At 52.1% G+C, this 24,923-nt stretch overlaps 1 protein-coding gene across 2 annotated transcripts; it reads left to right on the forward strand.

The window, feature by feature from the left end:
* Positions 1–178: 178 nt before the first annotated feature.
* Positions 179–24,821, forward strand: MKRN2 (makorin ring finger protein 2). 2 transcript variants are annotated; one of them, XM_062200476.1, is made up of 8 exons: positions 179–274; positions 15,038–15,166; positions 16,046–16,227; positions 17,609–17,913; positions 18,977–19,191; positions 20,299–20,409; positions 23,477–23,621; positions 23,770–24,821. In XM_062200476.1, exons 1-8 carry the CDS (start codon positions 249–251, stop codon positions 23,902–23,904), a joined length of 1,248 nt encoding a protein of 415 aa, XP_062056460.1. In that variant the 5' UTR covers positions 179–248; the 3' UTR covers positions 23,905–24,821. The 2 variants fall into 2 exon arrangements, with proteins under 2 accessions (XP_062056460.1, XP_062056459.1); XM_062200475.1 differs by lacking the exon at positions 179–274 and adding an exon at positions 1,903–2,138.
* Positions 24,822–24,923: the final 102 nt, after the last annotated feature.

The raw sequence follows: 24,923 nt of genomic DNA on the forward strand, positions 1-24,923 counted from the left end.
CCGCTCCGGGGGCCTGGACGTGTCGGACACGGAGTGCCGGCGTGAGGGACCGCCGGGCCCCGCCCCGGATGCGGAACCAATTGTGACGGCGGCGAGGTTTCCGGCCGGCGCTACAAAGCTGCCGCACGCGAGGGGGTGGCGTGCGCCGGCGTGACGCGGCTGCGCGGGATGGGCCAGGCCGAGGCCGAGGCGGCGGCGGCGGCAGCGAGAGGCGGCGGCGCGACGACGGCCCCCCCAGCCCGGCCGCCATGAGCACCAAGCAGGTCACTTGCAGGTCAGCGCGCGGCGTCCGGCAGTGCCGGGGCCGCTGCTCGGGGCCCTGGGCGGCTGTTGGCGCGGCGGTGGCGCCGCCGGGGAAACTGAGGCGGGAACGGGGCCCTGTGGAAAGTTACTGAGCTGTTGGTTCGCGGCCCCGGGCGGGGGTCCGGAGGCTCCGGGGTCGCGTCGCGTGCTTCGCCCGCCGTGGGTGCGGCGCCGGGACGCGGGAGGCGTGGCGCCGGGACGGCCCGGGCCGGGCGGTGCGGGCGCTCGGCTGGAGGAGGCGGCCCGGGCCCGAGGCCGGGGCCCGCGGCGCGGCGTGAGGTGGTTCGCGGGCTTCCAGGACCTCGGAGAAGCTGGGGCCTCCCTGGGGTGAGGGCCCGGGTGCAGCCGAACAGCTAATGGCGGCCCTGAGCCCTTGCTGCAGGTCTGCTGGGCGCCCGCACGGTGCCGGCGTGTGTATCGGCGGCACACGGCGTGCGTGGGCCTGGGCGGTGTTAGGTGATAGCCCGTGTCCTACTGAGACCCCCGTGTACGAGCCGCAGGGCGAGAGGAGAGGGGGCTCCGGCTGCAAGCCGGACGACGCCCAGGAGCTCGCCTGGCGCTGGTGTGTGGAGCTCGAAGTGGTTCGCTTCGGTTGTGTGGCGCCCTCACAGCTTGGGCTTCGCCGTCCCGCGATCTGCGCCTGCTGCACCGTGTGCTAGGGAAATGCTCTGAGCGTCCCCGCCAGAGATCCCAGGCGCTCCGAAGTCCTGGGCTTTTGAGCACCCACAGGACGCGCCGCGAGTGGGACGTTCTCCACGGAGAAGGCCTCTCTCATGCGTGGAATTATTACAAACATCGTATAAAATTGGCTTCAGGCTCTGTGTAGAAAGTGAAACACGAGACTGTGGGCCCAGCCCCGAGACACTTTTTTAAGGTTTATTTCGCTTGTTTGAAAGAGTTCGGGAGAGAGGGGCAAGAGACAGGTGATGTTGCGTCTGCTGCTTAGCTCCTCAGACAGGTGCAGAGGCCTGTGCTGGGCCAGGTGGGAGCCGGGAGCCTCCTCCAGGCCTCCCACGTGAGTGCGGGGGCAAGGACCTGCACCCTCTTCTGCCGTCCCAGGCACAGGCACATGAGCAGATAGATCGGAGGATCAGAAGTGGAGCGGCCAGGACTCAAACTGGCAGGCATTTGGGATGCTGGTGCTTCGGGCCTGGTTTAAGCCGTTATGCCACAGCGCTGCCCCCCTCCATCTGTAATTCGAAACACTTCTGCTGTGGGGGAATACTCAACCTGTACTGATTTTATTTTTTAAAATGTTTGCTTATTTGAAAGAATTAGAGGAAGGAACAGAGAGAAATCTTCCGCTGGTCCACAAACCAGGAGCCCAGAATTCCATCTAGGTCTTACACATGGGTGACAGGGATCCAAGGACTTGGGCCATGCTCTCATTTTCCCAGGAGCATTAGCCAGGGAGCTGGATCTGAAGTGGAGCAGCTGGGATTTGAACTGATGGTCACAGGGGATGCTGCCATCTCAGGTGGTGGCTTAACCCACTATGCCACGACACCAGCCACTGATTTATTTTTTTAAATATTTATTTATTTGAAAAGCAGAGTTACAGAGAAACATAGAGGAAGGTCTTCCATCCTCTGGCCCACTCCCCAAACGGCTTCAATGGCTATAGCTGGGCCAATCCGAAGCCAGGAGCCAGGAGCTTCTTCCAGGCCACCTGTGCAGGTACAGGGACCCAAGGACCTGGACCATTCTCCACTACCTTCCCGGGCCATAGCAGAGAGCTGCATTGGAAATGGAGCAGCCGAGGGTGGAACTGGCACCCATGTGGTATGGCAGCAGTGCAGGCAGTGGCTTTACCTGCGGGGTCACAGTGCCAGCAGGTAAAGTATTAATATTAGCATTAGTTCTTTTTTGAAGATTTATGTGTATGTTAATTATTTTTATTTGTATTTGGTTTCCCCTTTCAGAGAAAGTGTCCTGAGGCCATTGTGCATTATAAGGAGATTCTTATTACCCAGAAATCCTCTCTCTCCCTCCAGTCACTTGATGCTTTAATTCTGCCTTTTCCATTCCTGGTGTGTTCCTAAGATGTTTCCACAAAATGCTGCATATTTATGTAATGCTTTGTACATGATGCTCCATTTTGTGTAATATCTGTTTGTTTGTTTAAGATTTTATTTATTTATTTGAAAGTCAGAGTTACGCAGAGAGAGTGAGTGAGCGAGTCTTCCATCCACTGGCTCACTCCCCAGATGGCTGCAATGGCCAGAGCTGTGCTGAGCTGTAGCCAGGAGCTTCTTCTAGGTCTCCCATGCGGGTGCAGGGGCCCAAGGAGTTGGGCGATCTTCTACTGCTTTCCCAGGCCATAGCAGAGAGCTGCATTGGAAGTAGAGCAGCCAGGACTCGAACTGACATCCATATGGGATGGCGGCACTGCAGGCGGGGCTTTACCTGCTGTGCCACAATGCCATCCCCAGTAATTCCTGTTTTTACAGATATGGAAACTTTAGGATTAGAAGGACTTGAGGTTTGTCCAAAATTTCGTCTATCTGTGCAGGCACAAGAACTTCAACCAGGATCATCTTGGTTTTTCCCTTCTGTTCCAGGAGGTAGCCTGACAAAGCTTTAATTGTGTTTACAGGTCAGGGTGCTGTGCAGGTTGTTGTCGGGAAGGGATCTCTTCTGTTAGGGTCTGAAGCTCTTCTGTTAGGGCTGCGGCTCTGTTGGACAGACACTGATCCAGCAACCAACCCTGCCTCAGGTCATGAAACTGACCTTCAGCAGGCAGTGTCTGGTCCAAGGTCAGTCACTGTCCAGGCGGCAGAAGCGTGATGCTGGAGCTTTCAGGCCGTGCGGCCTCCAGTGAGTCTGAGAAGTGCTGAAGTTCTCTGCTGAGCGGAGTTTTCCAGCTGAATCTAACATGCTCCTATGAAAGAATGAAAAACATGGGAAGTAAAAGAAATTTCCTTGCACAAGGATGTGAGCAAGGCAGACCTCCCAGAGGCTAACTTGCCAGTAATAGGACTGAAGTTAAGGAAAGGACTGCAGTATTATTCAGAGTACCACATCTACACTGGAAGAGCTTTGCATGGTGGGGAAGCTCTCTGGCTTTATTTTTTATTCACAAACGCCTTATCTCCAGACGTTGATAACTTGAAAGAGATGGTCAAGTATGATTTATGGGGGAGGGGGACAAACTTTTTTTTTTTTTTTTGACAGGCAGAGTGGATAGCAAGACAGAGAGAGACAGAGAGAAACGTCTTCCTTTTTGCTGTTGGTTCACCCTCCAATGGCCGCTGCGGCAGGCGCATCTTGCTGATCCGAAGCCAGGAGCCAGGTGCTTCTCCTGGTCTCCCATGGGGTGCAGGGCCCAACCACTTGGGCCATCCTCCACTGCCTTCCCGGGCCACAGCAGAGAGCTGGCCTGGAAGAGCAGCAACCGGGATAGAAACCGGCACCCCAACCGGGACTAGAAGCCGGTGTACCGGTGCCGCAAGGTGGAGGATTAGCCTGTTAAGCCACAGTGCCGGCCAAGGGGACAAACTTTTAACAGGGTCTTGGCTGTTTTATCTTTTGGTTTATTTCAGATCAGAAAGTGTTTTGGGTTTGTTGTAGATTATAATTGTGACGCTTATTCTGCGTGGCAGCAGGATATGGTGTTCTTTTTTTTTTTTTAAAGATTTATTTATTTGAAGACAGAATTAGAGAGAATGAGAGGGAGAAGAACCCGAGAGCGATCTTCCATCTGCTCATTTACTCCCCAAATGGCTACGATGGCCGGAGCTGGTCCTAGTGGAAGCCAGGAACCTGGAACCTTCTCTGGCTCTCCACGTGCATGGCAGGGGCCCAGTATGTGGGCCATCGTCTACTACTTTTCCCAGGTGCTTTAGCAGGGAGCTGGATCAAACGTGGAGCAGCCAGGACTCAAACTGGCGCTCTGACACAGAGTGCCAGAGTCACAGGCGGCAGCCTAACCCCTGCACCACGACGCCAGCCGCAGTAACCAGCTTACTTCTCTGCTTTCTGATGGGAGAAGAAGTTCCCTTCGCTTCATAATTTCTAGTGCAAGACCTAGATTTTTGGTTTCCTAAAATAGTCAAACCTGTAAGCTTTGAGTCTTGGAAAGAAACAAAACCTGGGAGGTCTTGTCAGCCAGTGTATAGTCGGAAGAGCTTGAGCCCCTGACTTTGGCAGTTCTGGGTTCTGGGAGCACAGTTTCCTCCTCCCTTAGACGAGGGTGTTAAGGCCTGACCAACGGGGCTGGTTCAAAATTAAATGGTATTGGGACCTGTGCTGTGGAACAGTGGGTTAAAGCCCTAGCCTGTGGCTCTGGCATCCCATATGGGCGTTGGTTCGATTCTCGACAGCTCCACTTCTGATCCAGCTACAGGCTGATGGCCTGGAAAAGTAGTGGAGGATGGCCCATGTTCTTGGGCATCTTTGTGCCCGCATGGGAGACCTGGAGGAAGCTCATGGCTTCAGATCGGCCCAGCTCCAACTGTTGGCCATTTGGGGAGTGACCCAGCGAACGGAAGACCTCTCTCTGTGTCTCTCCCTCTCTCTGTAACTCTTTCAGGTAAATAAAATAAGTCTTAAAAAAAAAAAAAATTAAATGGTGGCCACAAACCACCTTAATGTGTTTCCTGTGTGTTCTAAGTAGTCTGCTGCAGTGAGTGTGATTATCCTAGCCAAATTAGAGGGGCCAGGCGTTGGCACAGTGGGTTAAGCCATTGCCTGTGACACCAGCAGCCCATATCAGGGCACCAGTTCATATCCAGCTCTCTGTTCATGTGCCTGGGGAAGCCGCAGATGATGGCGCAAATACTTGGGTCCCTGTCATCTGCCCGGGAGACCCAGGTGGGGTTTATAGCTCCTGGCTTCTGCCTAGCACAACCCTGGCTATTGCAGCCATTGGGGGAATGAACCAGCTCTCTTTTTTCTCATGCTCTGCCTTTCCAATAAATAAATCTTTATTTTTTTCTTTTTAACCAGAATTATAGGTAGAATAACTGAGGCTTGGAGATGGAAATAATTTACCCCAGGTCACAAAGCCAGTGATTTGACTTTGCTGTCTTCAATTTACAGCACTTTATTTCAGCCCACCTCTAATGCATTCATTTCAAGCCTAGCACAGTGCCTTGAGTTGGCTCCTTTTCCTCAACATCTGCCGTCAGAAGCAGCACAGCCATAACGTCCCAGCCTGTGAAACTGTGTGGGAAAATGTCGAGAAGGGTGTCACTGAGCATTCAGATCGCCCACTCACTGGGAGGTGATCTGTCACAGTATTTTGCTAAAGAGAGGGTCCCGACTGATTGTGTTGGACTCAGCCCTCACCTGCAGCTTTGGCCATGGTGAGCCTGAGAACCCCTGCTGCATCATAGCCGTGCTGAGACAGTCTTGGCGGAATGGCCCCCAGAAGGAACCTCCCTACTCTGAGTCTCATGCTGTGTGCTTCACCAGGAAGGCTGAGCTGTGGCAAGTTCATTGCAGAGTAGATGGAGAGGGAAAGCTGTGCCTAGGGATGGAAATGGTACCATGTGCCACCGAAATAGGACTGGGCTGCTTCCGCCCTCTGTGTAACAGTGGTTTCACACTGGCCTTTCTTGAGGACATTGATGGTGATCTAGAAGTTATTTTTAAACCTGTTTGAATTGCAGCTCACACAGTGAGTTATGCTGCTGGAGGAGACATGCATACTGTATCAGTGCTTGAGCTCATGTCCCAGCTCCACACTCCAGTCTAGCTTCCTGCTGATGCTTCTCTGGGGAGCAGCCCGTGAGGACTCAAGTTGCCATCTACATCTAAGACCTGGAAGGATTTCTAAGCTTCTGGCTATTGGGGACAGTTTGGGGGCAAACCAGCAGATGATAGGTGTGTTTGCATGTCTGTCTGGTCTGGTCTGGGTTCTGTCTTTCAAAGAAATAAGTAAACATTGAAAAAAAATTTAAATCTCAACTCAGTGACTTACTAGAAATGAAGCAGTTTGCAGGAAGTCAGTGGCTTGTAAGTGACTAGAAGCTCTGACTGCAGTTAAATATTCAGTCTTTTAATGGAAAAGCTAATTAGTGCAGCTTAGATGGCAGGTTTTCTGAAGAGGATATATGGGAGGAGGTGGTAGGATTACCGGAGTCATACTCTTAGGACACCACTACCTAAGACAGCGTTTTGTTTTGCTGCCTGATGAACAGTATCTGGTGGAGTACCTCTGGTGGTCTTCCACCCTGGTTCTTTCAGGAACCTTTGTGGTCTAATTTCTTTTTTAAAAAACAAAATAACTTAAGAAATAGTTATTGGATTTCACTTTTTAAAAAAACTTTGGGGGCCACATCGTGGCCTACTGTTAAGGCTGCCACTTGCAGCACTGGCATCCCATATTGCCACCGATTGAATACTCAGCTGCTCCACTTCCAATCCAGCTTTCTGCTAATGGCCTGGGAAAGCGGAGGAAGATGGCTCGAGTGCTTGGGTCCCTGTCCCCACGTGGGAAACCAGTAAAAAGCCCCGGGCTCCTGGCTTTGGCCTGGCCCAGCCCTGGCCATAGCAGCCAATCTGGGAAGTGAACCAGTGGGTGGAAGATCAATCTCTCTTTCTCATGTATGCACGCTCTGACTTTCAATACAGTAAATCTTTTTTTCTTTTTTTAAAGATTTATTCATTTGAAAGATTTACACACAGAGAGAAGGAGAGACAGAGAGGCCTTCCATCCACTGGTTAACTCCCCAGTTGGCTGCAACAGCAGAGCTGTGCCAATCCAAAGCCAGGAGCCAGGAGCTTCTTCCGGGTCTCCCATGTAGGTGAAGGGGCCCAAGGACTTGGGCCATCTTCTGCTATCCCAGGCCATAGCAGAGAGCTAGATTGGAAGTGGAGCATCTGGGTCTCAAACTGGAGCCCATATGGGATGCTGGCACTGCAGGCAGTGGCTTTACCACCATAGCACCAGCCCCTACATTAAATCTTAAAAAAAAAAAAATTTTTAAAGGCATAGTGGGAGAGCGATATTATTCATCCACTGATTAATTCCCTTATGGTCACAGCACAGCCAGGAGCCAGAGATTTCCTCTGTATCTCCTGTGTTGGTGGCAGGGACCCAAGTACCTGAGCCATCATCAGTTGCCTCCCAAAATATGCATTAGCAAGAAACTGGATCAAAAGTGGAGGTGGGGGCTGACGCTGTGGCGTAGCGGGTAAAGCCACTGCCTGCAATGCTGTCATCCCATATGGATGCCAGTTCAGGTCCTAGCTGCTCCACTTCCAATCTAGCTCTCTGCTATGGCCTGGGAAAGCAGTGGAAGATGGCCCAAGTCCTTGGGCTCTTGTACCTGTGTGAGAGGCTTGGGAGAGGCTCCTGACTCTTGGCTTCAGATTGGCTCAGCTCTGGCTGTTGTGGCCATCTGGGGAGTGAACCAGCAGATGGAATACCTCTCTCTCTTTCTGCCTCTGCCTCTCTGTAGCTCTGCCTTTCAAATAAATACATAAATCTTTTTTTTTTTTTTTAAAGTTAGAGGTGGAACTCAATTCCAGGCACTCTGATATGAGATGCAATCATCCCAAGTGGCAGCTTAATTTGCTGCACTGTATCCTTCCGCCCACTTTTTTTTTTTTTTTAAAGATTTATTTGAAAGAGAGAAAGAGCACACTTCTCATCTTCTGGTTCATTCCCCAAATGGCCACATCAGCCAAGGCTGAGCCAGGCTGAAGCCAGGAGCTTCATTTGGGTCTTCCACCCGGGTAGTAGGAGCCCAGACACTTGGGCCATGTTCCATTGCTTTCCATGGCCATTAGTAGAGAACTGGACAGTCAAGACATGCACAAGTGCCCATATGGGATACCTGCATTGTGCCACAACACCGGCCAGTAGATCTCACTTTTGAGGAACTGTGTAGGGACTTGGAACCTATTCTATTCCATTATTTGTGAAATTAACAGTCCTAATACCTCTCTGTCATTCAGACTTGGTTCTTTTATTTTTTTAAAAGATTTATTTACTTATTTGAAAGAGGAGAGACACAGAGAGATCTTCCATCCACTGGCTCACTTCCCAAATGGCTGCAGTGACCCAGGGCTAGGCAGAAGCCAGGACCAGGACCTTCATCTGGGTCTCCCAAGTGGGTGCAGGGGCCCCAGCACTTGGGCCATCCTCTGCTGCTTTCCCAGGTATATTAAAAGGGAGCTGGATTGGAAATGGAGCAGCCGAAACTTGAACTGGTGCCCATTATAGGATGTGGGTGCTGCAGGCCATGACTTTAATTCCCTCTCTGACTTTTCAAACCTTCAGAGATTGAAGATGACCATATTTGATGATCTGAAATAACGCTGCAGTCTTGAGTAGCATTTCTCAAAAAGAATGATCAAAGCATTCAAATGCATAACATACTTTGATGTTGGGGGTCCCCAAGGTTGCCCCTGTATCTAGAGATGAGCTAGAAGACTTCACGGGGCTCAGCTGCACTGAAGGTGGTCATGTTCAGAGTGATGCAGTGAGAAGTCGCAGACGGAGTCTGGGGGAGCCCATGTGCTCTCCCTCCCCAGGAGATCACACCACATACTCTTTCCCTGGCAACGTGTCCCCATGCTCTCAGTGGGCACGCTGGTCACACAGGGCACCCTTTACGCAGCATGTACCCGAATTGCCGACTGTTGGAAGGGAACTGGGTGTTCAGCAGAAACCACATTGTTTGTGGGAACTGTGGAGCAGTTGAGGTCCTAGGCGCGGGCCAGCCTTGGAAGCAGGGCTTTCCAAGGCGAGCAGTCCTGGGCCTGTGATTTCTGTGCATGTGGGAAGTCTGGGTGCCTATCGCGAATTTCTGGTGTAGGCCTTTTTTGTCAAGTGTCTTCCAAGTTTCCAGCACGGAGTGCCCTTGTTTGCAGCTTCCATACCCAGCTTTTTCCACGTGAATGCATAACAGCCTTACTGTGTATTAGCAGGGAGCTGGATTGGCAGTGGAGCAGCAGGGACATGAACCTGCGCCCATATGGGATGCCGGTGTCACAGGTGGTGGCTTTACCCACTATGCCACAACGCTGGCCCAGTGAGGTCCAGTTCTTACTTTTGGGCTCAGAGGCAGCACACATGGGTTCTCATGCCACCAGTGGAGTGTAAGTTTTAAAGGCCACCATGTGGGCAAAGGCAATGTGATAGGGAACTCCGTTTTGTGGGGAAAGGTCAGGGCTATGTGACAAGGCCAGAGTCTGTCTGGACCTACTGGTTACTCTCACCTCTGAATCTTGTTTTAGTATTTGTGTGGTGAGGGTTGTAATTACATTCCTCATTGGAGTACACTCCTCTTGCTTTGTATACCTCCTTGTTCCTGGGCTCTGCTGGGACATGTCCTCCCTCAGGCCACTGAAGGAAGGCACCTGTCACTTCCGAAATTGTCAGTTTAAATGTTAAGCCCCCTCCTAAGCTTTAATAAGAGCAGCACTGTTTTGGGCACCAGTCATGGAGTAGGTACTGTACTGGGCATTTCAGGTATGTTGTAACTATACCCTTACTGGCATTGGATTGAATTTACACTTTCTGGAACTAAAACAACCTTATTACAGAAGCAGAATTTGTCCATGGTAGAAATGTTCGAACATACAGATCAGGAAAAATAGGAAGATAAAATTACCATATACTTTCTAGCTCACTATTACACATCTTCATAGATTTTAAAAACCATGTATTTATCTCGTTTACCAGAATGAGATCCTGCCGTATATGTTTGAAAATTTTTTCTTAGGCTAAAATAGTCTTAGAAAACAGACTGTTGGGGCCGGCGCCGTGGCGCAGTAGGTTAATCCTCCGCCTGTGGCGCTGGCATCCCATATGGGTGCCGGTTCTAGTCCCGGTTGCTCCTCTTCCATTCCAGCTCTCTGCTGTGGCCTGGGAAAGCAGTGGAGGATGGCCCAGGTCCTTGGGCCCTGCACCTGCATGGGAGACCAGGAGGAAGCACCTGGCTCCTGGCTTCCGATTGGCACAGCTCTGGCCATTGTGGTCCTTTGGGGAGTGAAACAATAGAGGGAAGACCTTTCTCTCTGTCTCTCCCTCTCACTGTCTGCTACTCTACCTCTCAAATAAATGAAATCTTAAAAAAAAAAAAAGCAAGAAGACAGAGACTGTCTCCATTAACCAGCAGCTGCTTCCCTCCTCCAGCCGCCACACCCAGCGTTCTGATCTGCCTCTGGCTGTGCCTCAGTTCATGCTTCATGCTTGTAGCATCACACCATATTGGTTTTTGACTGGCTATTTCACTTAGCATGATGGCCTCAAGGGGCATCCATATGGTCAACTGTGTTGGGACTGTTTTCGTTTTTAAGGCTGCTGCTTGTTTATCGTTCATCAGTCCATAGACCTGTGGGCTGTTTTCAGCTGTCAGCTGTTTTGAGTGCTACTGCTGTGAATGGGGACCCACAAGTGCCTGAGTCCCTAATCCCTTCTTTGTAGCTGTACCCAGAAGCTGAATTGCTGGATTGTATGCTAAATCTGTTGTTAATTTATGTCTTCTATAGAAGCTGCACCATTTCACTGAACAAATGGGTAGTCAAAAACTTCTTGGAAGGGGCGGGTGCTGTGGCATAGCAGGTAAAGCCCCGAGCTGTGACTCCAGCATCCCTTATGGGTACCCATTTTGAGTCCTGTCTGCTCCAATTCCAGTCCAGCTCCCTGCTTATGCACCTGGGAAGACAGTGGAAGATGGCCTGAGTGCTTGGGCCCCATTCACCCCACATGAAAGACCTGGAAGAAGCTCTGTACTCCTAGCTTTGGCCTGGCACAGCCCCAGCCATTGCGGCCATTTGGGAAGTGAACCAGTGGATGGAAGATATCTCTAACTCTGCCTTTCAAATAAAGAAATAAATAAATCTTTAAAAAAAAAAAAACTTCATGGAAAATAGAATTAAAATAAATTCATTTTGGTGCGCAGGAAAGTTCAGATCCATGCATATATGGAGTCTTCAAAAAGTTATGGAAGATACAGATTATGAAACAGCTGTACCTGGTGGTCCATTCTTTTTAGTTAATGTTCAACTTTCCATCAAAATTTTCATTTTATCTAATACCTAGTCTATACTAAAATTTCCCCCGGTTCACTCCCCAGGTGCTGGTGAGCTGGCGAGTCAGTCCAGATCTCCCATGAGGGTGGGTCCACACCAGCAGACAGCCTGGACCCAGGCACTCTGGACTTGGAATGTGGGCGTCACAAGAGGTGTCCTAACTGCTGCACCATTTGCCTGCCCTGGATGTTTTTCAGGGTTCATTTATGTTGTAGCATGCATCAGGCAGTACTTTTTTTTTTTTTTTTAATTTATTTTATTTGAGCTATAGAGATACAGAGAGAGGGAGAGAGAGAGCAAGATGTTCCATCCACTGGTTCACTCCCCAAGTAGCTGCAACTGCTGGAGCTGGGCCGATTGAAAGCCAGGAAGTAGGAGCTTTTTCTGGGTCTCCCAAGTGGGGGGGGGGGCAAGGATTTGAGCCATCTTCTACTGCTTTTCAGGCCATAGCAGAGAGCTGGATCAGAAGAGGAGCAGTCGGGACACAAACCTGTACAGCTATGGGATGCCAGCCCCGCAGGCGGAGAGGCTTACCCCACTACGCCACGCACCGGCCCCATACTTCATTCTTTATTAAGGCTGGATAGTAGGCCTTTGTATGGTTATATTACATTCTGTTTATCCATTCATTAGTTGATGAATAATTCGGTGGTTTCTACTTTCTGGCTATTATGAATAATGTTGCTGTGAATGTAAATGTACAAACATTTGTGTGGATACATTTTCACTTTCTTGGTAAACATCCAGGCATGGAATTGTTGGATCATATGGTAGATTTATTGTTTTATTATTATTTTTTGTCTGAAAGGCAGAGAGACAGAGAGATGGAGCAGAGCAATCTTCTGCTAGTTCACTTCCCAGTTGCTTACAACAGCCGAGGGGAGGCCACTCCCAAGACAGGAACCGGGAACTCCATCCTGGTCTGCAACATGGGTGGCAGGAACCTAAGCACTGGGCCAACACTTGTTGTGGTACATTAGCTAGAAGATGGACTGGAAGTATAGAGTCGCTGGGAGTCAAACCCCAAGCACTCTGAAATAGGATGTGGGTGTCCCAAGTAATGGTTTAACCTGCTGCACCACAATGCCTAACTCTCTGTTTATGTTTTTAAGATACTTAGCAAGCTGTTCTCCAAACTCAGCTCCCCTTTCTTATTTTACTTTATAATAAAAAAATTAATTTATTGAGAGGTAGAGAAATATAGCCAGAGCTCCTGTCTGCTGGTGTGCTCTTCAGATGTCTGCAGCAGCTGGAAGCCAGGTCTCCCACATGAATGGCAGGGGCTCAGCTGCTTGAGCCGTCCGTCACCTGTTGCCTCCAAGGGCGCACATTTTAGAGGAAGCAGGAATTGGAAGCACAGCCGGGATTCAAACCTGGGCGCTTGGATGTGGAGGTGGGTGCCCTAAGCAGGATCTTAACTGCTAGGTCCAATGCCTGACCCCTGCTCCACATTTTTGTGTGACCCTTACTTGCTAAAGAAACCAAGCTTGGGTCCCACATACGGCTGGATTTATCTAGTTGCTTCCTCATCATTTTTTCTTAAACTTCAATTCCCTGTATTTCCTGTGAACTGGGTGTTAGATCTGGAGATATGTTAAATTCAAGGTAAACATTTAGAGTCCATCACAGGTTATGTTGTGTGGTTCATATCGGGTCTCATCAGCAAACACAGAATATTTGAGTTAATTTTTTTTTCCAAGTGGATGCTGGGTCCAGAAGCAAGCCTTTAGCCTGGAGATGAAGATGCCTGCATCCCACTGTGGCATGCCTGCGTTTGATTCCCAATGCTGGCTCCTGACTCCAGCTTCCTGCTAGTGCAGACTCGGGAAGTAGCGGTAACGGCTCAAATAACTAGGTTCTCTGCACCCACTGGAGACCTGATTTGAGTTCACAGCTCCCAGTTTGAGCCCTGACCACTGTAGGCATTTGGGGAGTGAACCTGTGGGTAGAAACTCTATCTCTGCCTCTCAAATAAATACAATGAAAAAAGAAATTGGGTCTGTCCTCATTTGTTGAAAAGTCTGTTCCCCTGGTTGAATTACCTTGACACCTCTGTGGAGAGTCACTAGCTGCTGTTGGTGTGGTTCTTTTATAGGCTCCTTATAGAGCCCCCTGTCAACCTTCCTGAATTTCTTTGTCTCTTCAGCTCAACAGGACAGGTGTGCTGTGCCTTGGGCCCCCTTCCCTGCTCCACGGCCTAGAATATGTGTCCAGGAAGAAAGTCAGGTTGAACGTGGGGCTCAGCTCCCAGGGACCAGTCTTCTGTTGCCTTTTTGTCAGTTGTCTGAAAGCAGTTTTACATATTATGTTCCATTTTGTAAGGTTTGTTTTATTTTATATTGGGAGGACAAGTTCCATACCCTTACATAGCCAGAAGCAAAAATATGATCTCTGCCTCTTCTCTCCTCCCCCACTTCAGTTGTTACTAAGTTTTTTCTTTCTTAATGTCTCTCAGACCATTTATTTTCTTTATATAATTGTATGTGTTAGACAGATTTTGCTTTTTTGAAAGCAGGACATACATAAAGATCTCACATCCGCTAGTACATTCCTCTTGTGCCCGCCGCAGTTGGGGCTAGGCCAGGCCACATCCAGAAAGCAGAACTCTACTTAGGTCTCCCATGGTCTCAGACAGGCACTCCCGTATGAGATGAGCGTCCTCAGTGGCATCTTTCTGTTTTGTTTTTCAGATTATTTAATTGAGAGAGTTACAGACAGAGGAGGAGACACAGCAAAAGGTCTTCTGTCTGCTGGTTCACTCCTCAAATGGCCACAGCTGGAGCTGAGCCTATCCAAAGCCAGAAGCCAGGAGCGTCTTTTTAGCCTCCCCATGTGGGTGCAGGGCGCCCAACCACATGCCTTCCCATGCCATAGCAGAAAGCTGGATTGGCAGTGGAGCCCTTATGGGATCCTGGCACTGCAGGTGGTGACTTTACCCACTACGTCACAGTGCCGGCCCCTTCAGTGGCAAAACTGCTGTGCCAAACATCTGCTCCATCGGTGCAGTTTTCATTGCAGATGCTTCATTTGGTTCTTTTTTTCGTAGCTCCCATTCCCCTTCACATTATGTTACGTTCTCCTGTAAACCCTTCAACATATTGAGCATATTTGTGGTAACTGCTGTTAAGGGCCCTTGTCTGCTGATTCGGTCATTGGTCCCTGTTAGTGGTTTGTTTTTCTCCTGGCATCTCCAGTCATTTTCTGTTGGATGCCAGCCATGAGTTTGTAAGCATATGGATTTTACTATCTTCCTTGAAGTAAGTTACTTGCTCTCAGCTTGACTCCTCTAAAGCACAGTGCATTGTGCACTAATAGGGAGGATCTTTTCCCTAGAACTAGTGCAGCCTCGTGCCCTGGCGTTCCCTCTGTTCCTTGAGTCTCACAAGGGCTCTGCTCAGGCTGTCTGCCAGTTGCACTGTTGGCGGTTCTTCCTTCGAGGCCAGGATTCAGGGTCTCAGTGGAATATTCTGACATGTCTATCTTTTGATGTCAGAGTATCTCATTTGATCCTCAGCACAACAACCCTGCGAAGCAGGTAGTGTAATCTTCACTCTCTAGGCAAAGGCGGCAAAGCCCAGGGAAGCTGGTTTTGTGACTTGGTTATAAGGGGCAGACATGTATACATACATACCCAGCGTCTGATCGAGTCTTGACATACAATATGCTGGGCTCCAAGAGTATGCTAGTTTTATAGCATATATATATAGTGTGCTTCTAAAATCTGCATGTTTCTGTTTGCCTCCAGGTATTTTATGCATGGTGTGTGTCGGGAAGGAAGCCAGTGCCTGTTCTCACATGACTTGGCAAACAGCAAGCCGTCCACCATCTGCAAATACTACCAGAAGGGCTACTGCGCCTATGGAACTCGGTGCAGGCAAGGATCGCAGCTGTCCCCAGCTCTTAACACTGTCGTGAATACTGTGGACTCAAATGCTTCATCTGGAACCCGGGTCTTCATGAGGGGACATTTTTCTGTTATTTTAAGTTTTTATTTATTTGAAGAGCAGAGAGAGAGTATGCATCTGTGATTCACTCACAACAGCCAGAACTGGGCCAGGCTGAACCGGAGTCCAGACTCAATGTGGATTTTGCAGGGACCCAAGTCCCTGAGTCATTATGTGCCGCCTCCCAGGTGCACATTAGCTGGAAGCCAGATTGTAAGCGGAGCGGGGGCTTGAACCCAGACACTCTGATATGGGATGTGGGCATGCCAAGCAGTGACTTAGGTGGCAGCACCAAGCGCCCACCCCAGTTTCAGAACTCGTAGCTGAGAAGAAGGCTTTTGCTTTCGTAGCACAGAGGTGGTCTGTTGTGTCCTGGGTCGCTGCACTTCTTTGCTCCTTCTTCCGCACAGTGGGGCATGGTAGTGGCCTGTATATGCTGCCAGTGCCTAGGCTCCCGTATCCGACTGTTAGGCTGGCCCCTTGTCACCATTTGGGGACTTCTGCCTAAAAAGCACTGAGGCCATGAGACCCTGGGAGGATTCAGTCTGGCATCTGTCTGGAACGTCCAGGTCCTTGGGCGGCCTAGAGCAGCCTGTCCGTCCCATTGAGGTCCCACAGGGCGGTAGGCAGCCGATTCACCTGGCACTGAAGTGTAGGCAGTTCCTACAGACGGAGGCGCTTTGGAGTTCAGACTCTTCGCAGATGGACTGGCTTGTCTGCCTGCCACGGGGAGCAGGAGGGCTTGTGGTGGCAGGGAGGGCGGAAGGCCGTGTGCTGCTGGTGCCTAACGTGCGGTGTGTTCTGTCCAGATACGATCACACGAGGCCCTCTGCTGCAGCGGCAGGCGCCGTGGGTGCCCTGCCCCATGCTGCGCCCTCCCCAGGCTGCCACAGTCCTCGCCCTTCTTCCGACCTCACTGTGTCTCTGGTGAGAACGCACTCAAACGAACCTGGGAAGCGTGAGAAGAGAACACTGGTACTTAGAGACCGAAGTGAGTGACCTGATGGCTTTCGGCACTTTTTTTTTTTTTTTTAAGATTTATTTACTTATAAGGCAGAGTGACAGAGGGACACACGGGAGTCTTAACCACTGGGCTGAACACCTACTCCCATCTCCTGTTTTTGTTTTGTGTTTTAAGATTTATTTATTTGCAACACAGAGCTAGTAATACAGAGATCTTCCATCCATCATTCATTGCCTGGTTCACTCCCCAAATGGCAAAACAGTCATGTCTAGGGCGAGCCGAAGCCTGGTCTCCCACATAGGTGGCAGGGACCCAAGCACTTGAGCCATACTCTGTGGCCTTCCTAGGCACATGAGCTAGAAGCCGGATCACTAGGAGGAGCCCAGACTCGAACCATCACTCTGGGATGCCAGCATCACAGCGAGCGGCGTAACCCGCTGTCCCGCGTTGCCGGCCCGTGTCACCTGTTTTGGAAAGCAGTTTTGGCCTTTTGTGCTTCTCTCTGGACTTCTCTCATCAAGGGTTCCCCCAAGCTCCCATCTCCCCAGGACGTCGATGCAGGCACTGGCACTGTTGGGAAATGGGCTCCGGCTGCTGCAGAGCCTTTGAACAGCACCTCTGGCCTTGTGCCCACGTCTGGGTGGAGCTCTGCATTAGGAAGACCAGAAGGGATTTTGTCAGCACAGAGCTGCCGTCTTCAGAGTATGGCTGTCCCGTTGGCAAGACAGCACTCAGTTCAGACCGAGCAGTTCCATAAGAGCGTGCTTCACTGTCTGACTTGAGGTCAGCAAGGGCAACCTCGGCAAACAGAGCAGCGTCAGGATGTGGGCGGTGTCATGCCCAGGGACAGGGAGGGCAGAGGCTGCGGATCCTGGAGAGTCGGAGGTAGGCAGGTTCCATCCTCCGCAGGGGCCATGGCAGTTGACATGCTAGGAGGGCGGCCCTAGGGTGCAGGCTGTCTGGGGGGAGGTGGCCGTGGCATTAGGCTTTTATTCAGGTTGACTTTCAATTGAGAGGTAGTTTGACTGGCTTAGAGAGACCCCCACTGTTTCTATTGCCCTTATTGTAACTTGCCTTGGACTCGTATCTGAATTTTTTGCTTTAGTATTGACTAGTCCGTGTATGACATTTTTAGACCTGCCTGTTTTAAGCAGCAGTTTTAGTGTTTGATGTGTAAATACATCATGTTCTGTTTTGGTGTTTCCGTCTTGCCATGTGTTTTTTTGCTTCAGCATTCCTACTGAAAGAAATGCCATTATGAACATTTTAAAGTGTTCTTTATTTTTCTCTTTGGCCTGTTCCAAGGCTGGAGCTCCTTTGAGTTGCATGATTTGTTCGGTTTTGGCTGATGGCTTCCTGGAGAGACGGGGCGGGGTTCATTTGTGTGCGTTGTGTGTTTTCTGTTCAGATCTCTCAGGCTTGGCCGAGGAAAAGGCTCCTCCCAGCGCAGTGAGTAATCCAGGCAGCTGCAGTGACCCCCAGACCAGCCTGGAGGTGAAGCCACATTCCTACCTGGACGCCATCAGGAGTGGCCTCGACGACCTGGAGGCCAGCAGCTCCTACAGCAGCGAGCAGCAGCTGTGCCCGTATGCGGCGGCCGGGGCATGCCGGTTCGGGGCTGCCTGCGTCTACCTGCATGGGGACGTGTGTGAGATCTGCAGGCTGCCAGTCCTGCACCCCTTCGACCCTGAGCAAAGGAAGGCTCATGAGAAGGTACAGTTGCACAGCTCTGTGTGAATTTCGTGTAAGAAACCCAGAAGCTGCTATGCGATAGGCTTGTCGTACTCCCCGCATCTCTTGCCGACAGGACCTACCTGTATTGTGTACCCAGCTTCATGGTGTCCTACCTTCAGGTTCTCTTCCCGCTTCTCAGTTTGCCAAGTTTGATTTGCTTACAATAAAGAGAAGAGGAGGCTTCAGACGTGGGGAGCCTTGCACAGTGGAGCCCTCCCTGAAGCCACGCCGTGCTGTGGCTGGGAGCCGGCCACTCTGTGTTGGAAGCTTTGAGGCTCCCACATCATAGGATCTGAGAGCTAAGTGTAGGAAGGGACCTACAGGTCCCGGATGGCCTGCCCTCGCATGAGGCTTTGTGCTGGGCCAGGCCTCTGACATGGTGGCCACCACGTTCAGGGCCCCCTTGTGGGAAGGGTGTGAGCAGTGCGGCCAAGGCGTCGAGGGCTGAGTGCTGCTTGCCTGTGGACTGAGAGGCAGGTGTGCTGTGTGAGGATGGGTCTGGCTCCACGTCTTCCCAGGGGACAGGTTGGTGAGTGTAGCATTGGAGCTTTCCTCTCCACCTGGGCGGGGTTTGTGGTCTTGGCCCTGTCATCTCACATCTGTGCCCAGTGAGCTCCCCAGGGCAGGCCCAGATGCCAGCTCAGGGGAGGGACTCGGGGCCCGCCTAGCGCGTGAATTCATGACGTCACGTCCTTGGGGAGAGGTAGTGCTGCTTACCTGTGACTCTGAGGCGGAGGACTGCTGAGCGTGTCTCATAGAGCTGGGGAAGGCAGTGGCCAGAGGAGCCAGGAGACCACAGCTCTGGTCCCAAGAGCTCTGCCACCCCACAGTGGTCCTTGCAACCTGTTTGGACCTCCGCGGTCTCAGCTCTAAGCTGTGCCAGAAAGCAGGTGGCCATGAAGACCTTGCTGTCTTGGAGAGAGGTCTGCGTGCGGGGCCCTGACCCTCCACTTACAGGACGGCCTCACGGGGGCAGCGGGGCAGTAGCCTCCCCTTGGGCGCGCTTCACTCCTGGTGTCACCGCTTCCTCTCTGCACTGCAGATCTGCATGTCCACCTTCGAGCACGAGATGGAAAAGGCCTTTGCCTTCCAGGCGAGTCAGGACAAAGTGTGCAGCATCTGCATGGAGGTGATCCTTGAGAAGGCGTCTGCCTCCGAGAGGCGGTTTGGGATCCTCTCCAACTGCAACCACACGTACTGCCTGTCCTGCATCCGGCAGTGGAGGTGTGCCAAGCAGTTTGAAAACCCAATCATTAAGTAAGTACAGCCGGGGTTGTGGCCGTCGCCAGCAGGGCCCTGCCTCGCCCTCGCTGGCAGAGTAGCTGCGGGGCCTGGCCCTCTAGCATGGAGATGCGGGTGGCATCTTGAGCTGCTGCGCCACAGCACTGGCCCTTCTGGTTGTTTTTGTTGCTTAGAAAGATGGGGGGGGGGGTGAGGGAGGGGAGAGCCTGAGGGACGGAGGGAAGGGAGAAAGGAGAGAGAGTAGCTCCCCTCTGCTGCTTCACTCCCCAACCGTGTGGAGCAGCTTGGGGACCTGCCCCAGATCAGTGCCTTGCAATTAAATAAGAACCAGAATTCACAGAGCAGCTGGGTCCCGTTTGTTCCTGCAGTCATCTGCTGGTGACGACCTGGGCTGTCGCCACTTGTAGGTGGTACCTACTGTGGGCAAGTCTCTGTGGACATGCTTCTTCTCTGGATGTGTACCTCAGCGTGAGACCGCAAGACCCCAGGCTAACTGCATTCCCCCGAGTGGCTCTGTCACTTCACAGTTCCCACCAGCAGTGACAAAGCGTCCACTTTGTCTTCACCAACGTGCTGTATTCCCGACTCTAAGCAGCCTCGTGGGTGTGAAGCATCTCCTGTGGTCTGTTTCCATACACCTTGTAGAATGATGTGGAACTTTTTTTTATGCCCTTCGTGGCCATTTTGGAGAAATGCCTACTTTGTTCACTTTTTAATGAATTAGTTTAGATCATTAATTTTAAAAGTAAAGTTACAGAGAAAACAGAAGAGAGATCTCTGATTTGATGGTTCATCCCCACATGGCTGCAGTGGTCAGAGCTGGCTCAGGCCACAGCCGGGACCTTCTGGGTCTCCTGTGGGGGCAGTGTCCAGGAGCTGGCCCTCTTCACTGCTTCCCCAGGTCACTGCCATCTCCTGGGATGCACACATTGCAGGCACCCCTGAGCCTGCTGCACCACAATGCCAGCCCCTTTACTTTTGTTTTTTATGCCTGAGAAGAACCTGTGTTTAACAAGAAATTTTAGAGTCTGTAGTGGTCACACATTAGAGCCAGGAGTTCACTAGTGCAGTGTGCCCAAGAGTTAGAAGTCACACCCCTTACCAACCTCGTTCTTACTCCAGGTCGTGTCCAGAATGCCGTGTGATATCAGAGTTTGTAATTCCAAGTGTGTATTGGGTAGAAGATCAGAATAAAAAGAATGAGTTGATTGAAGCTTTTAAACAAGGAATGGGGTAAGTGCCTCGAGCCTGCCTGGCTCTCGTTCCAGCCTTTGTCTTTGCCTCTAGGCCTTCCCCTCTCTCCTAAGGCTGTGGTCTTAGGGGCTTGGGTGACAGGCTGGGGATGCACAGAGGGAGGACAGGGTACGGGGGGTTTGCTCAATTTCTTTTTTTTTTTTTTTTTTAAGTTTTTACAAATTATTTATATGAGAGGTAGAGTTTACAGACAGAAGCACAGACAGAGAGAAAGGTCTTCCATCCGCTGGTTCACTCCCTAAAAGGCCGCAACAGCCAGGACTGGACCATTCTGAAGCCAGGAGCTTGTTCTGGGTCTCCCATGTGGGTGCAGGGGACCAAGGACTTCATCTACTGCTTTCCCAGGCCATGGCAGAGAGCTGGATTGGAAGAAGAGCAGCTGGGACTCGAACCCTTGCTCATATGGGACGCCGGCACCACAGCACTGGCCCTGGCTTGCTCAATTTCTAAACTGGGCAGTGAGCCCTAGGCGAGCTGGGTTGTTGGTGCTGAGGTCACCGTGGCACTTGGCTATTGATTCCCGAAGCATCTCCTGAGCAGCCACTGTCTGACAGGCCGAGTGTTGCAAACAGCAGCAGACAGAAATCCCAGCCCCAATACAGTTCGTGTGCTGTGAGGAAGAGAACATGATAAATAAGGAGAAGACCTCTTAGAGGTGACCTGGCTCAGGAGAGGCGTGAGGAGGGCTGCGTGTCAGTGCGGGAGCCCCCAGAATGCTGCAGGGGGGTGAGGCAGTGAGCCATGCAGCTGTGAGATAGCCAAGGCTCGAGACGGGAGGGGGCAAGGGGACAGGGTGGGATTCTGGCCGGGAAGCCGGGGATGCTGGGGCAGGGTGAGCATAGAGCTATGTAGTTCGTGGTAGACTAGACTTCCTGTTCTGAACGAGCGAAGCCAGCAGATTGGTTTTGATCAGAGGAGTGCTGGGATGGGCTGGCTACTCTGAAAAGGTCACTGTGGCTGACGGGGTGGGGGGCCGCAGAGGAGGGGTGAGAAATGGGTCAGGTTTACTGATGGACCCACAATGGTGTGGGAGAGACGAGCTCGTTGGACGCTCTTGCAGGGTCACTGCTGTACACAGCTGTGCTGGACTTGCCTCTTTATTAACCAGTTGACTTTTACTTCCAGCCACTGGTTCACTTCCTAGATGGCCTCAACACCCAGGGCTGGGCCAGGCCGAAGCCAGGAAGTGGGAATTCCATCCAAGTCTCCCGCGTGGGTAGCAGGGGCCCACGTGCTTGGGCCATGCTCTGCTGCTTTCCCAGATGCGTCATTGCAGCAGCTGGGACTCGATCCAGTGTGCGTATGCGATGCCGCTGCACTAGGGAAGCAGCACAGCCACCCAGTGCCCAGCGGGCAGAGCTGCTTGGTCATGGATCAGGTCCCCCATCTGTTGGCTGCGTGGCAGTGCGGGTCTGGACGGAGATGTGTATTTTATGCTGCTACTCGGAGCACATGAGCTGTGTGAGAGACAAATAGGATTTACCAGTTCTTAGGGTGCTCCAGCCAGTTAGCAACACACATTCTGTTCCGGTTCCTGCAGCTGAAGTTGAGATCAGGTTTAGACAGGTTTGGTGTTTTCCCATGGCCCACTCATGTCATTCTACGGTATGTCCACGAGAGGGCGGTGAGGCACGGGGACCCTGACTGTGCAAAGGAGATGATCTGAGGAGTGACCTACACACTGCCTTGTGCTTTCTCTCTGGCCTTGCTTGCCAGACCTTCAGGGCACCCGCTGGGATGGTGCAGCTCAGTGTACAGTTCAGGTATGCAGATGCCTGTGCAGAGACCCACAAGGACAAAGATTAGGGTGCAGTCTAAAGAGGCCCCGGATCTCAGCTTGGCCCTGGTCTTCAAGGACACCATGATAAGTAGGGAGGAGAGGCTGGGAACGCTAGGGCAGGGACAGTGACCAGTTTAGTGAGTGGCAGGCAGGCAGCAGAGGGTGGCTTCTCATGGCTTGGAGTGTGGGGACTGCAGGGGGCAGAACTAGCACAGTTGGGGAACTCTGAGGAACAAAGTGTGCAGTGGGCTTGGGTTTGCCTACCTGCCAGGTTCACTGCTGCTCTGCCGGACGTGGGAGTTAGCATCCCCGTGCCCTGCTCAGACTGACACAAGGACAGGCCGTGGGCCCTGCACGTCGTATCCGGCCCACATCCAGGCGCTGTTCCTTATGCTCTGGGGATCTCACTGCCCCTGCGTTCCACCCTGGGCAGTGGGCTGACTAGTTTGGGCCTTATTTTTACCACTTGCCCCTTCCTCCATGCTCCCAGATAACCCTCTGGTTTCTTGGGCAGTCCTGATGGAATCGTTTTTTCATCGTAGCAAGGTCTGTAGGTGTTCGGGGTGGAGTTCACACTTGCTAACTTCCAGACACACACCGGTCCTATGTATTTAAAACTTCGGGGGCTGCCAAGCCACCACTTGTTGATCTGGCGCTGCTACAGGATGCCAGGGCCGAGTCCCAGCTCTGATCAGCCCCTGCTCATGTGCCTGGGAAGCAGCAGGTGAGGGCCCAGAAGTCCTTGGGCCCCTGCACCCATGTGGGAGCCCCAGAAGGAGGAGGTTCCAGGCTCCTGGCGGCCATTTGGGGAGTGAACAGCAGATGTAAGGTCTGTTTCTCTCTGTTGCTAAAACAGTTCAGAGTGGGGTCTGAAGTACATGAGTCATCAGGACCCCTGCTCTGCACAGTGGGAACTGAGGGAAGTGCAGTGAGCCCCTGTGGCTCCCAAGTCCCAGGGTCCTGGGGCAAGGAGGAATGCACACTGGCCTGGTGCAGCTGCTTCTGGGACTTGGAGCAGGGGCAAGCAGCCACCAAGCCTGGCCGAGCCCCTAGGCTGCTGTCTGAGGGCCTTGGGCGCACACAGTTGAGCCTCTGGCAGGTTTGCCTTCTGTGGGAGATTAGCATCACAGTGGGGAGGGGAGGTGTGACCTCCTCCCAGCCTGACATGACAGACTGAGCTCTGGCATCACAGGTGCTGTGCCAACAGCGGCACCTCCTGACCCCATATTCTCTCACCAACCTCTTGATCCCCCTCCTCCTTTCCAGAAAAAAAGCTTGTAAATACTTTGAGCAAGGCAAGGGGACCTGCCCGTTCGGAAGCAAATGCCTTTACCGCCATGCTTACCCTGACGGGCGGCTGGCGGAGCCTGAGAAACCGCGCAAACAGCTCAGTTCCGAAGGCACCGTGAGGGTAAGACTTGGCCGTCCCTGGTTGGGGTCCTTCCCGGGGGCTGTTCCCGCCCCTCCCTAATGCAGTTCTGGCAGTGGAGAAATGGGGAAGGCGGAAGGCAACTTCCCGTCGCCTGCAGCAGTAACCCGGATGTGTGCTGTCTTGGCAGTTCTTCAATTCAGTGCGGCTCTGGGATTTCATCGAGAACCGAGAAAGCCAGCACGTGCCCAGCGCTGACGACGACGTGACAGAGCTCGGGGACCTCTTCATGCACCTTTCCGGAGTGGAGTCGTCAGCACCCTAACCAGTTAGTGCTTGCCCCCGCAGGCCCAAACGCCCCCACTCAGCCAGGGTGCGCCGGGCCCCCTGCCCTGCAGCCTGAGGCGGAGTGCTGCTTGGCTTCGAGTGGGTTGTACCTACCCTTGGTCTCACGCACTCCCGTCACTGTAGCCTTGGGAAGAGTGAAGGATATAAAGTAACCTACTGAGTACCTGGAATCACTTCTTCTAGCCGATGTCTTAGTTGTGCCCCCTGCCCTGAGGGGGCAGCGCCGGGCCTGTGCAGACTGACAGCTTTCGAACAAAACCTGCCTCCTGGCCTTCCTGTTTCTCCCCCTCAAGTTCATCAGGCCCGCAAGCAGAGCGTTCTTCAGCCCAGAGGGCCAGGTGCTCGCGGAGGCGGTCCTGTGTGTTCAGCTGTCCCACAGAGCCGTGGTCTAGACACCATGTGTGCAGCAGGCCGTTAAAGTCCTCCATTACTTTGCCCCAGCAGGGAGGCTCCTGAAGTAGCACAAGCCCTGGGCAGGCAGCCAAGTTCAAGGCAGGGCCTGCGGCTGAGGGGTTACCACGTGTGCCTCCAGCCAGAGTCGTCCGTGCAAACCAAGTCCCCGCCGCTCTCACCCACAAGCTTGTGCCCACCACGGTAATTGCATCAAGGGCTTGAAACACACACACACACTTAGACAAGGTGAAGTTCACACTGAAGCCATCTGCTCGGTCTTACCTGGCTTTGGTGTGAACTCTGTAAAAACTTGAGGGCACCTAGAAGGTTCTGGTCAGCAGTGGTCCTGACCAGGCGCGAGGGCAATCAGCTGTTGACAGTTTGAAGCACACAGAACCTTCTGAGTTAGAGCAAACCCACCCAGGGCTGAATTTAGCTGTCTGTTAAAAGCTAGATACCAAATACACTGTACAATGCATTAAAGTGTGGGTAGATCTCTTACCGGAGTGTAGAGTGCTTTTTGCTGGCTCCTCACTAGCGAGGGTAAAGAACACAGACAGAAGCTCAGCTACATTCATCTCCCGATGCTGGAGTTCTGCTCCG

This window comes from Lepus europaeus, chromosome 9 (assembly GCF_033115175.1).
Source record: "Lepus europaeus isolate LE1 chromosome 9, mLepTim1.pri, whole genome shotgun sequence".
NCBI lineage: Eukaryota > Metazoa > Chordata > Mammalia > Lagomorpha > Leporidae > Lepus > Lepus europaeus.